Here is a 12,331-nt window from a genome sequence, read left to right on the forward strand (position 1 = left end):
TCTTGGTATAAAATTGAAAAACAAGTTAAAACATCAAATCGCACTTTTGGTTGAGTTCGAGCAATTCAAGTCGGTGAGCACAAATTCAATTAAAGTACATATTTGATTAGATTAAGAATAGAGACGAAAAAAATACTTATATCCTTACATATTTACGAATTTTATGAATAATTGATATCTTTAAATATTTATTATTAAAAAATAGTAAATATTTTAATATATACTTATAAATGAGTTAAATATTTTAATATATACTTATAAATGAGTTAAATATTTTAATATATACTTATAAATGAGATAAATGTGAGTATTATATTATTTGTATAATAAATATTTACGGTCTGAAAAAAATAAAATAAAAAATTAATTTATATTTTATTAAATTAAATTTAATTAAAAATAATTTATATATTATCAGATTAAATTTAATTAAAATTTTCATTTAAATATTTATATACACCCACAAATTTAAAATATCTATGAATAGTAGATGATTTTATTTTTTTTCGAATCATGTAAGGGATAGATACTATGACCTGTTATCATCCCTAGTCAGGACACAAAAACAAAACAGATAAAAGACTAACGTTGTTTCAAAACATTAAAACAAGTTTATGAAAATGAAAAGCGATTAAAATCAGACAAACCATTTTCTAATTTAATTCAGATTGGGTGAATTGTATTAGAATCCAGTTCATTGAACTAAAACGCAGTTTGATTCAAACAAATCAATTTTCAAGTTCGGTGCGATGAGAGAACCGCTTTCTAATTTAGTTCCACTCAACTTTTGTTGTGCTAAACAGAACAATTCACACCACAAATGTGGACATGCTTCAGTGAGGAACATATATATATATGAAGCAGATTTTATTCATTAAAAAACCAAAAAAGTAAAGATAATATAAAATACTTGCCAATCAAGGAATTCAACAAGTATTTTATGTGAAGGGCTTACTTTTACAATTGCATTAAAATTACACCTTTACTACGTACAAGGAGTAAGGACTGAAACTAGATATCGAAAACTCTTTTAGCAATGACCCAATAAAATTGTCACATTACCTGTTATCTTTTTAGATTAATATTTTTAATTCTAACTTTTCATATACTTATTTGAAATATTTCCTTTTATAAGATACAGAGTACAACAGCTAAATCAATACAAGTATTAAAAACACTCACCATGATGCAGAGATCAGGAGAAAAAACCAAAACTGTTGATGACTCATACTCCAAGTACGTTGCAAGATACATCACCACTAAGGCTATTTAAATTCAATATTAAAAAATAATCATACCAAGTCAATTCATCAGAAATAACCAGTAGATGACGATAAAAATGGTTCTAACTGACATCAAAGAAAATTGGAAGAAATTTACTTTTTTAACTTACCACATGTTGACTAGAAGCTAAGATGTATCCAATGTAAATGTGCGCAATAAACTGGTATTAGTAGACTTTTAGAGGCAGCCCTGGTTTCAAACTCCAAAACCTTGATTATTTGCCACACCTTAGACACCCTTCGCAAAATAGGGCAGACCTGTTGCCTTAGGTTTCGGGTGGTGCTGTATTAATTGTTGAAAGTAACCAACCGTGGGGTCAAAAAGCAATGAATTTCATTCCAACACTCTCCTTTGCAGGTGGAACCAAAAGGTCAAAAACTCCTGTCTATCTTGTGCTTTGATCTCTTCAGCCATAACCAATATATCTTCCAAAACAATTATCTACACGCATAGAGATACAAATAAAAAATCATACAGCTGCGTACCGCCTAGTATCATCCAGAGGAGAGAGCGATACAAAACCCAATGAGCAAACAGTGTTATTTTAATAAGCAGGTCACCAATAGGGTCAATGAGCACACAGTGCTATTAAGCAACCAGTAAGGCCAATGAGCAATTAAAGTGGCGTGCTTATGTCTAAGAATGTTAAAGTAAATCAACTCAACCCAATTCACCTTTTGATGAAGCACAAATTTTGTAACTTAATTCAATCTACAACAGATTGATGTGATGGGTTAGTGAACTTACTCAAGGATGCTTTAAAGATGCTTTGTTGTTCTGATTTGTTATATATATTTATTGCAGTTCAATCAAAAGTGAATTAACTCTTTTTCATTTTTTTATAACACTATAATCAAAGTGTTCACTTATTTCATTAAACATTTTTGTTAGAATGAAAACAGCTGTTACAAATTTCTACGAAATTAGGCATTACATAATCATGGAAATTAGAATAATTGATTCCTAATTATTAGATGTATTTATTATAATTGATTTTGTATTATACTATAAATACATGGGTGTGGTATGCATTAGACACAATTCATTTAGAACGTTTACAATTCTATATGGTATCAGCAGTTTAGGTTCACCATCGGGTTTCTCTCTATTTTTCTTTTCAGGTGAACAGTACCTACGACCCTGTGTGCCCTTTTTTTTCTTTGTCAACGAGCATCTTTTTCTTTCGACAACCACCGGCACTGCTCCAATCCGCCGCTGCACGCACGACCACACGCCACCTATTCCTAACTGTCGTGTTCTAACCCGGTCGTACTCCTACTTGGCCGTCCGTGCTCCAACTCCACCAACCATTCTCCAAACTTGCCAACTGTGCTCCAACTTGGCAAACTGTGTTTCACCCGACATTTCTTTTTAGCCCATTTTCAGTATTTATTTTTACCATGGCTTCCCCTCTTGTTACTTTTACCAATGTTCCACTCATCCCATGTGAAAAACTGAACGAGACGAACAATTATAGGTCTTGGGCTGCTGCCGTCAACCTATGGTTTCAGGGTCAAGTTCGTGCTGACCTCTTAACGAAACAAGCCAAAGACATTCCCCACCATGAACAAGCCTAATGGATGCAAATTGTTGCCTCCTTGTTTAGAATTCTCTGGTTCTCTATTGATGCCAAATTACAGCCCCAATACCATGCTTTTACTACTTGTTATGATGTGTGGAACAAGGCCAAGAGAGTATATCGCAATGATTTTCATTGCCTTTTATAATGTTATTTCCAATCTTATCACGATGAAACTGGAGAATCATGATATACAAATATATCTTGGTAAGATCAATCGCTTAATTGCTGATTTGGAATCACTTATGCCTTTCACCAATGATGCAGAAAAGCATGCTGAACAACGAGGCAAGTTTTTTACAGTCCTTACACTTGTTGGACTTCCACCTGAGTTTGAATCTGTCCACAATCAAATCTTATTTGGCACCTATATTAAAATATGCTCGTGAATATGTGTTGCGTATCCGAGTATGGAACATAACTAGAATGTTTCCTCACACACTCTTACAAACAAGGAACAATGGAAAATAGCTGAATAAACCTCTTTTATTGAATTGAAATAACTGAATCCAAGAAACAAACAATAATTGGGAGTAGGATCTCCGTCAGTCACCTGAGAGCATAACCTCTCTTACAAAACTCACAAATCAAAAGCATGCCCTAAACCATAGCGTCAGGGCTTTATTTATAATTATTATTTTCCTAGGATATATACTTCTAATTACCGTAATTAACAATATTTCCCTAGGATACTGCTCTAATTACCGTAATTAACAATATTTTCCTAGGATATGACTTTATTTACTATAATTACTAAATATTTCCCTCCCAGGATGCTTCCTTGCTGCTTCCAACCGTTCGGCCTGGTCGCTCCCCTCATCTATCGTTCGGTCTGGTCGTTCCCCCCTCATCTACCGTTCGGCCTGGTCGCTCCCCCTCATCTACCGTTCGGCCAACTAGCTCCCCGCCATCTACCGTTCGGCCTGGTCGCTCCCCTCATCTACCGTTCGGCCAACTAGCTCCTCGCCTTCTACCGTTCGGCCTGGTCACTCCCCCTCATCTATCATTCGGCCAAGTAGCTCCTTGCCTTCTATCGTTCGGCCTGGTCGCTCCCCTTCATCTACCGTTTGGCCAACTCACTCCCCTTCTCTCTCTCTCCTATACCTCCTCTCATATACTTTCCAGCCCCTAACATTATGTCTTCCCAATTTTATCCTTTTCTAAGTTCACAGGGTATCCTCCATCAAACATCTTGCTCCCACAAAACCCCAACAGAATGGTGTCGTCGAAAGAAAGAATCGACACTTGGTTAAAACTGCCCGTACCCTTCTTCACCACAATATTCCTTTTCGCTTCTGGGGAGATGCCCTACTAACAACATGTTATCTTTTCAACCGCATGCCTTCCTCCATTCTTAATAATCAGGTTCCTCACTCTATCTTATATCCAACACAAGATCTTTACTCCATTCCTCTTTGTGCCTTTGGTTGCACATGCTTTGTGCATGACCTTACTACATGTAAAGATAAACTTTCTGCCAAGTCACGTAAATGTATTTTCCTTGGTAACTCACGCCTTCAAAAGGGTTATCATTGTTTTTGTCCTCAACTTCAATGTTATATTGTTTCTGCTGATGTCACGTCTTTTGAGACTACCCCTTTTACACTTCCACCATTTTGGATGTCAATCTTAAAGTCGAACCTTCAGAAGTCTCGCCTATTCCAACTCAGGTGATTACTTCTCCTCAACGTCCTTTGCTTCAATACCACAGATGATTTCAAACACCAATTATGACTCACCCTACTAATCGTCCAACATCATCTCCTTGTCCAATTGCCCTTGCGCCTAGGCCTCTTGCACCTAAACTTCCTCTTGTGATACAAAAAGGTATCGTTCCTTTCGTAATCCCAACCTTCTCTATGCTTTTACAATTAATTATCATTGTTTGTCTCCATCCTATTTCTCCTTTGTTTCTTCTTCGGATTCTATATTTATTCCTAAGACTACAGGTGAACCCATGGCTAATCCTGACTGGCGTTAGGCAATGGTAGGGGAGATGGCAACCTTACATTCCCATGGCACTTGGGACCTTGTTCCTTTACCTCCTGGCAAGCAAATGATTGGCTATCATTGGGTTTATACCATGAAAATCGGGCCTAATGGTCATATTGATCAATTGAAAGCTCACTTGGTTGCCAAAGGATATACATAGATTTTTGGCCTCGATTATGGTGAAACCCATTTCCCTTGTGGCCAAAATAAATTTTGTTCATCTCTTTCAAACTATGGATGTTATTCATCATTGGCTTCTTCATGAGCTAGATATTAAACATGCATTCTTAGATGGTGAATTGCAAGAAGTTTATATGGATCAATCCTCTAGTTTTCTTGCTCTCGGCGATTCTCGTCTTGTTTTAAGCTTGAACAGTTGCTCTATGATTTAAAGTAATCTCCTTAGACTTGGTTTGGTTTCAGTTCTGTTTTCATATAGTTTGGCATGACCAGGTGTGAGGTTGATCATTTTGTTTTCTCTTTTCACTCCTCTTCTGGCAAGTGCATTTACCTTGTTTATATTGATGACATTGTCATCACGGGTGACAATGAGACTGGAATTCGACAACTCAAAAAGCACCTTTCACAACAATTTCATACTAAAGATCTGAGTCCTCTAAAATATTCCTTAGGTATTGACGTTGCTCATCAATATGCTTCTGGAATTGTCATTAATCAACGTAAGTATACCCTGGACATTCTTATTGAAACTGTAATGCTTGATTGTCGTCCTTGTGATACTTCTATAGATCCCAATATCCTTCTGGGTTAGGGGGAGCCATTGAAAGACCTGGAAGATATCCTCGTTGGGTAGGCAGACTCAATTATTTCACTATCACTAGACATGACATCCTTTTGCGGTTAGTAAGCCAATTTTTGAATGCTCCTTGCGATACCCATTGGGATGCTGTTACATGTATTCTTTTATACATAAAAAAATGCTCAAGGACAAGGATTATTGTATGAAGACAAAGGCAGTAATCACTTGTTACTCTGATGTTGATTGATCAGGATCACCATCGGATAGAAGATCCACTTCTGGATACTATGTTCTTATCGAAGGAAACCTTATCTCATGGAGAAGTAAGAAGCAAAATATAGTTGCTAGATCTAGTGCTAAAGCAAAATATCGTGCTATGGCAACAATCACCTGTGAGCTTACGTGGCATACGCAACTACTTCTACAACTAAAACTAGGAGACGTCCATGAAGCAAGGCTTATTTGTGACAATCAAGCTACACGTCACATTGAATCAAACCCGTTTTCCATGATAGAACTAAATACATTAAAATTGATTGTCACTTTGTTAGAGAAAAGGTGCTCTCTAGAGAAATCGCTACTGATTTTGTCAACTCTAGTAATTGGCTGCTTGACATGTTCCCCAAGTCCCATAGAGAATTTCTAGGGAATTAAGCATTACATAATCTACGAAATTAAGATCATTGATTCCTAATTGTTAGGTGTATTTACTATAATTGATTTTTTATTATGCTATAAATACATGTTATAGTCTACATTAGACACAATTCATTAATAACATATACAATTTTATAAATATCAAATCATAATCTACATAATCAGAATTTGTAAATAATTATAATAAAAAACTTATGAGAAAATGGTAAAAAACTAATAATAAAAGGTTGTTGCTCAAATCCGTTTAACTCACGAGTTAAGTGAACTGGATTCAATTTAACTCACATTTAAAATAATTGAACTTTTTCCAACCCAACCCGGGTAGAACCCTGTGGATAGCCAAATTGGCTCATGGGTTGGAACCAATTTTGACATCTCCACTTATGTCTTCCATGCATAATAAAATGACAGTTTTTTGCTAATGCTCCTCATGAATGATGAAATAGATTTTTCTTCCAAATATAGTCCAACTATCATTTACACTATGTACATTAAATTTTTTTCTAATATACTTTATTTTAAAGTGGCAGTACAACATGCAATGTAACACAGAATTATTTCTTCTTTTAATACCACTTATCTAAAGTCAGGTCTATGAATGTCTATCAAGAACATTGCAGAAAATGTGAATTATACAATTAGGAGAGAGAACCTACAGAATCAATTTGTCTGTGGAGCAATTTCAGCATTTCAGTAACATCAATGTGTACTTCAGCATTTCAGTAACATCTATGTGTACTACGTTTTCTTTCCCAGAGTAAAATGCAATGTGGCCTGCAATAAGAGGGTTAGTTGAGCCATCTCAAAGGGAGGGAAAAAAATCCATTCATACTTCTTAACCCTCTAATTCCCAGGTAATTTAAATCATTTGACAGCCATTTAAATTTTATGTTGGCATTTGAGCTATTTTCATCATATAAATAATGCAGTTTCCCCTTGAACAGAATCGTTTACAACAATTTATTCTTGTTTACAAAAAAACAATTCACCATTTTGGACTCAGCTTTGAGAGAGAGGGCAAACTCTGGAAAATGTTCCAGATACAACTTGAATGGTAGATCCTGGAACATCAGGGTCATGTACTGGTTAGAGAAGTTTGTGGTTCTACTTTTAGAGTTCGTATCAACAATGTCATTAGAAACATAATCTTCACTCCAGGATATACATACTTTATGATGGAATTGCGTCCAAAGGAAATTCGTAACCATGTTTGAACATTAGCCCCAGTGTTTTCAAAACCATGGGACTCTGGCCACGGTTGCTGTAAGCTTTGTGCATTATCCATAATGTTTTCTTCGTACAAGCAAGTTTGGCATTTTCCATCCCCTCAAGGACACGATACAATTCATGTAAGGGCTTCTGTGACCCATGCATGACCAGTTTACAATGATATAAGGAGCGGCAGGTACTCCACCCAGAGATTTCAGCACGTCTCACAAAATTTTCTAGCTTTTCTACAGCATTGCACCGATAATAAGTTGCAGCAATGCATCTCAAGATACCCATGCTTCTAATAGATGGTCCATGTTCAAATGCCTTATTTATAGCATTCTCCATCTTCTCTAACAAGTCTTCCTTGGCATAGAGTTTAATCATCAACACATTTAACCATGGTTTGTACTCCTCTTCTGGAATAAACTTCAATAGCAACTCTATCTTCTTAAGTTTATCTGCTTCAGAACTTCTATAATAGGCACATATCATACTTCTGATTAATGAAATTTCATGTTCATTTACATGATCCCTTACAATGGAGTACGTATCTTCCATCTTTTCCAGGTTACCTGAATTTGCATACCCACGGAGCATTAGCAGGTAGGTTTTCATGTTAGGCTGGACAGGGCTCGACTTCAACATTTGAAACACCTTTTCCATATCATCCCACATCCAAGCTGTGATATATCCAACAATTAAGTTATTATAAGTGCTGATATTCATGGCAAGGTCTAACTTTCGAATCTCACGGAATGTTGCTTCCATGTGATCAACCAGCATCAAGCTACCAAAACTAGATATGAGAATGTTGTATGTGACAATAGAAGGATCGCAAGTTGAATCCCTCTTCAGATCACAAAACAAGGACTGACAGCAATCAGCAAGACCGTTGACCGAGAAGGCACTCATTAGCGCATTGTAAGTGCTAGTCGTCTTGACACCTTTGGTAGCAGCCTCCTTAAAGAGCTTAATAGCAAAATGAATATTCCCAGATCTACCAGCAGCTATTATACCCTTCGAGTACTCATTCGTATCCATAGGGTTTTCAGCACTACATCTTTTCCTTCTCCAGTTAAACACCTGAATGTTTGCCAACACAGTCCAAAAAGAAACAAGGTTAATTTCAAATTTCACAAACTCCGATTGAAAATCCAAACCATCAGTCATATTCATTTATGTTTTACAACAACAAAAGGTAACCATCATTAACTAAACAAAACTGGATTGATTTAAAATAAAACACAAGTAAAAGAAACCAAAATAGCAATACTTTCATGATGCTAATACAAAGAGAAACGCCTTAAAAAAAGAATTACAGTCCGATTTTCCATACCCAACGTAACTTTACCAAAAAAAAAGTCCAATTGACCAATAAGCCAAACTAAAAAACCAATTTCAAGTTGAGTTGATAAAAATTGAACCTTAAGAGCAAGGGAAGAATTTGATTTCAATTGATACATAAGTTCCAAGAACACATATCCCTTAGGGTAGCGGCTACTGAGATCGTCATACTTATAGTCCAAAATGCTCTGAACCTGAACATGGTCGGAGGAATCCCGAATTAGTTCATTCCTAAGAATAGTGACGTTGTTGATGAGATCCTCTTTGGTTGAAGTTGAAGAACAAGCATTGACGGTGAACAATGGAATGAGGTGAGAGAACGAGTCTGACACCGTGTTGAGCTGGCGATAAGATAGCACGGTGGAGAAGGAGGGAATGTGTTTGGGTTTGGAGAATCCACTGAAGTGGGATTGGAAGAGTAACAACTGAACACCGGTTGCGTGTGAAGAGAATCTCCACACTCGCTTCATGGTCGACGCCAAAAATTTTGTTAGGGTTTTACACAGAAGACATTCTTCCAGAGAAGCAGTACTATGCAGGCCTCTCCTTATCTTTGGGTTTGGGCTTTTTTAACCCATATTTCGTAGTAACATATTTTTTCTAATGTTTTCAATTTTATTCTTTGATAAATATTTTTTAAAAATTAAAATAATTATTAATTTTATTTTTTAAGTAATTTTTTTAAATATCTTTTTATTTCATAATTTTAAATTTTAACCACTTTTTTATTATAGAACTACCTACAAAATAAATAAAAATCTTTTGCAATAAATTTACAAAAAATATTTTAATTTTACAATTATAATAATAAAAATAAAAATAATATATTTTTTATTATTATAAAAATAATATTAATTTTAAATAATGATTTTTTAACAGTTAATTATTTTTTTTGGTTCAAATTACATTTAAATTAAATATAAAATTATATTTAAATCAAATATAAAAGATATATGTAAATTCTTTTGTATTTTATGTGACTTTTAATTTTTGTATTGAATATTTATTCCTTCTTTTCATTTATGTCATTCAAAATTTGATAAACGTACAAATAATAAAATTATAAATTAAATATTTAAAATTATTAAAAACTAAAATAATGTATTTTTATATTTTAATTCTAACAAATACAAAACAAAAATTTTCAATTTAACTTAAAATAATATAAAAGTATAACAATTGGTCAAGTGAGAATGTTGAGTTGATAATATCACCTTCAAATAGATATGACAATTTCAACAATAGAGAGGAATAAAAAAAATCTTAAATCAAATATATGAAGCCAATTTAATTGTGTACGAAGATTTATGTAAAACTTGTTATTATTATTATTATGGGTAGGTTTTTTTTATAACTTTTATATTATTAGTTTATTAAATTAAAAAATCGTTGAACTATATTTATTACAATATTTATAAATTATTTTATATATTATTATTTTAATCTTATTAATAAAATAGTTTTAAGTAGTAGTTCTACCATAACTGTTTTAGAAATTTGTAACTAGTTGTTTATATTTCAATTTTTTTTTAACAAATTATTGTGTTTATTGTTTATCTTTATCCACAATATGTGCATGAGCTCTCATATCATACATGCCAACCTATTAGTCCATTTTATATTCTCTTTTTTATTAGAAATTGAGTTTTAAGCTTAACTAAACTCTACAAAATCGGTTTGTATGGTGAGGTTTACATCTCACATCGACTAGAGATAATGTCAATTATAATATATAAGTGGGGTACAAACCTCACCATACAAACCGGTTTTGTGGAGTTGAGTTAGGCTTAAAACCACTTTCTAATTTGGTATCAGACCCATGGTTAGAGCCTATCCTAGCAATATTTCTTGTTTCTTGGGCATTTCTATTTCACCCGTTGTCAGATCACTATTGGACCACCCATTTCTACGATGTATATACTTCAGCGTGAAGGGGGTGTGTTGAAAGTTCCACATCGACTAGAGATAAGACCAAATTATAATATATAAGTGAGATGCAAACCTCACCTTACAAACCAGTTTTGTGGGGTTGAATTAGGCTTAAACCTATTTTCTAATATGTTATCTTTAATTGATTGAAACAGTTAAAAAAAACATCTAAGTATCTCGATTTCTCAACTTTCTTGGTTTCTCAACTTTCTCAATTGCTTAAGTTTCACGATTTCTTAACTTATGAAGGTTTTTAAGGTTATCAAGTTTCACAATCGACAAACCATACCAAGTCTCTTCATTCCATTGTCTTCCAAAACTATTACTTTCAAGTTGGATTTCATAATTTTCATACCCACCTTATGAGGGATGTTGGAGATATATTTGATATCTTCTTCAATTTCCTCTTATGATTTTTTTTGTTATAATTCTGTTTTAATTTTCTGTTGTTATATTTTTCCTTTACATTTAATCATACTTCATTTATGTATAATAATTCAGATATCATATTTTTAGTAAAAGATTTGTCTCACTTGTTTGTTATCAAACATTCCCACTTGTTAACATTTTAGGGAATAAGTTTGATGTGGATTTCTATTGTGGAAGATACAACTAAAGTAAATCATCTTGAAGCAGTGGAACGGTTAACACAAACTTAAGAACAGTCTATCACACATTATATCCAATGATACAAACACATTCTCATAGTTTTCAACTTTTTAAAAACACGTGTCCAATCATATTTACTATTTATAGTAACTTCACATATGCTTGTTGCATCATGGTTTGACAACTTTATATCACTATTCATCATTTTATACGAGGAAATGTAAGAGGTCCAAATATTCAATGCTGGTTTATTTTTTATTATATTCATGTAATAATAACAATTAATGAATTTGTGAGATGGTTTTCTGAATATAATTTCACACATATATTTTACATAGGAAGTCATTGTCATCTTCATCAAAATTTGTAAATAAAGAAATTGAATTAGCATGAGCTGAGTTAAATGTCAAGTTCTTTGGCACGCCCAAAGAAATTGCAGAATTATGTCTCAAGGGGACTAGCTGACAAAGGAAACTAAAGTAATTTTGACCCTTTTATCTTGTTTTGTAGTGAAGAGGAAACATTCTAGTAAGTACATGTTGTTTTATTAGGTCTGGCAGCTTTCTTTGTAATGGGGCATGCCCCCCATTCATCTCTCAAGCAATGGTTGCTACCAACCACTATCTTGATCATGTTTAGCTTATTGCAACCTTATTCTAATGATAGATGTTCATTTGAAATTTTTTTCCTTATATTTTCTCATTGTTTGTTGTAGGGGTAGATAAAAACATCAGCACTAATGAAAAATCCCATATAAAAAACTAAAATATTTCTTTTAAGCTATGATTTTTAAAATAATAGATTTATGAATTATTTTATTTATGGATTAATCATTTTTTTTTACTCATGCAGCACTTCCAACTTATCTTGATATCTTCCAAAAAAATTATTAAAAAGATTTAGTATCAATGAATTATAAACAAACCTATATAAAATATTAAAACACCACTTTAAACAATAAAAAT

The 12,331-nt window shown here is 33.5% G+C and overlaps 1 protein-coding gene across 5 annotated transcripts; it reads right to left on the reverse strand.

The window, feature by feature from the left end:
* Positions 1–1,195: 1,195 nt before the first annotated feature.
* Positions 1,196–9,375, reverse strand: LOC124845797 (pentatricopeptide repeat-containing protein At2g30780). 5 transcript variants are annotated; one of them, XR_015786850.1, is made up of 5 exons: positions 8,909–9,375; positions 7,442–8,567; positions 7,262–7,333; positions 6,929–7,046; positions 1,196–1,725 (listed from the first exon to the last, which is right to left on the reverse strand). XR_015786850.1 is itself a non-coding variant. In XM_088116199.1 (3 exons), the coding sequence occupies exons 1-2, from the start codon at positions 9,296–9,298 to the stop codon at positions 7,443–7,445; spliced, it is 1,515 nt and encodes a 504-aa protein (XP_087972325.1). In that variant the 5' UTR covers positions 9,299–9,375; the 3' UTR covers positions 7,151–7,333; position 7,442. The 5 variants fall into 5 exon arrangements, 2 of the variants coding, with proteins under 2 accessions (XP_087972325.1, XP_087972323.1); XR_015786851.1 differs by lacking the exon at positions 7,262–7,333; XR_015786849.1 differs by having other exon boundaries at positions 7,262–8,567; positions 8,909–9,374.
* Between the last annotated feature and the right edge of the window lie 2,956 nt (positions 9,376–12,331).

The sequence above is a fragment of the Vigna umbellata genome, chromosome 5, assembly GCF_029865625.1.
Source record: "Vigna umbellata cultivar VRB3 chromosome 5, Vumbellata_1.0, whole genome shotgun sequence".
In the NCBI taxonomy this organism is placed as follows: Eukaryota; Viridiplantae; Streptophyta; class Magnoliopsida; order Fabales; family Fabaceae; genus Vigna; species Vigna umbellata.

What these genes read in the sequence shown, in the direction of transcription:
- LOC124845797 (XM_088116199.1), bottom strand. Translation starts at nt 9,298, where the DNA reads ATGAAGCGAGTGTGGAGATTCTCTTCACACGCAACCGGTGTTCAGTTG. An exon ending in ATTCTTCCCTTGCTCTTAAG is followed by an intron (nt 8,568 to 8,908) that starts GTTCAATTTTTA and finishes GCAAACATTCAG; the next exon opens with GTGTTTAACTGGAGAAGGAA.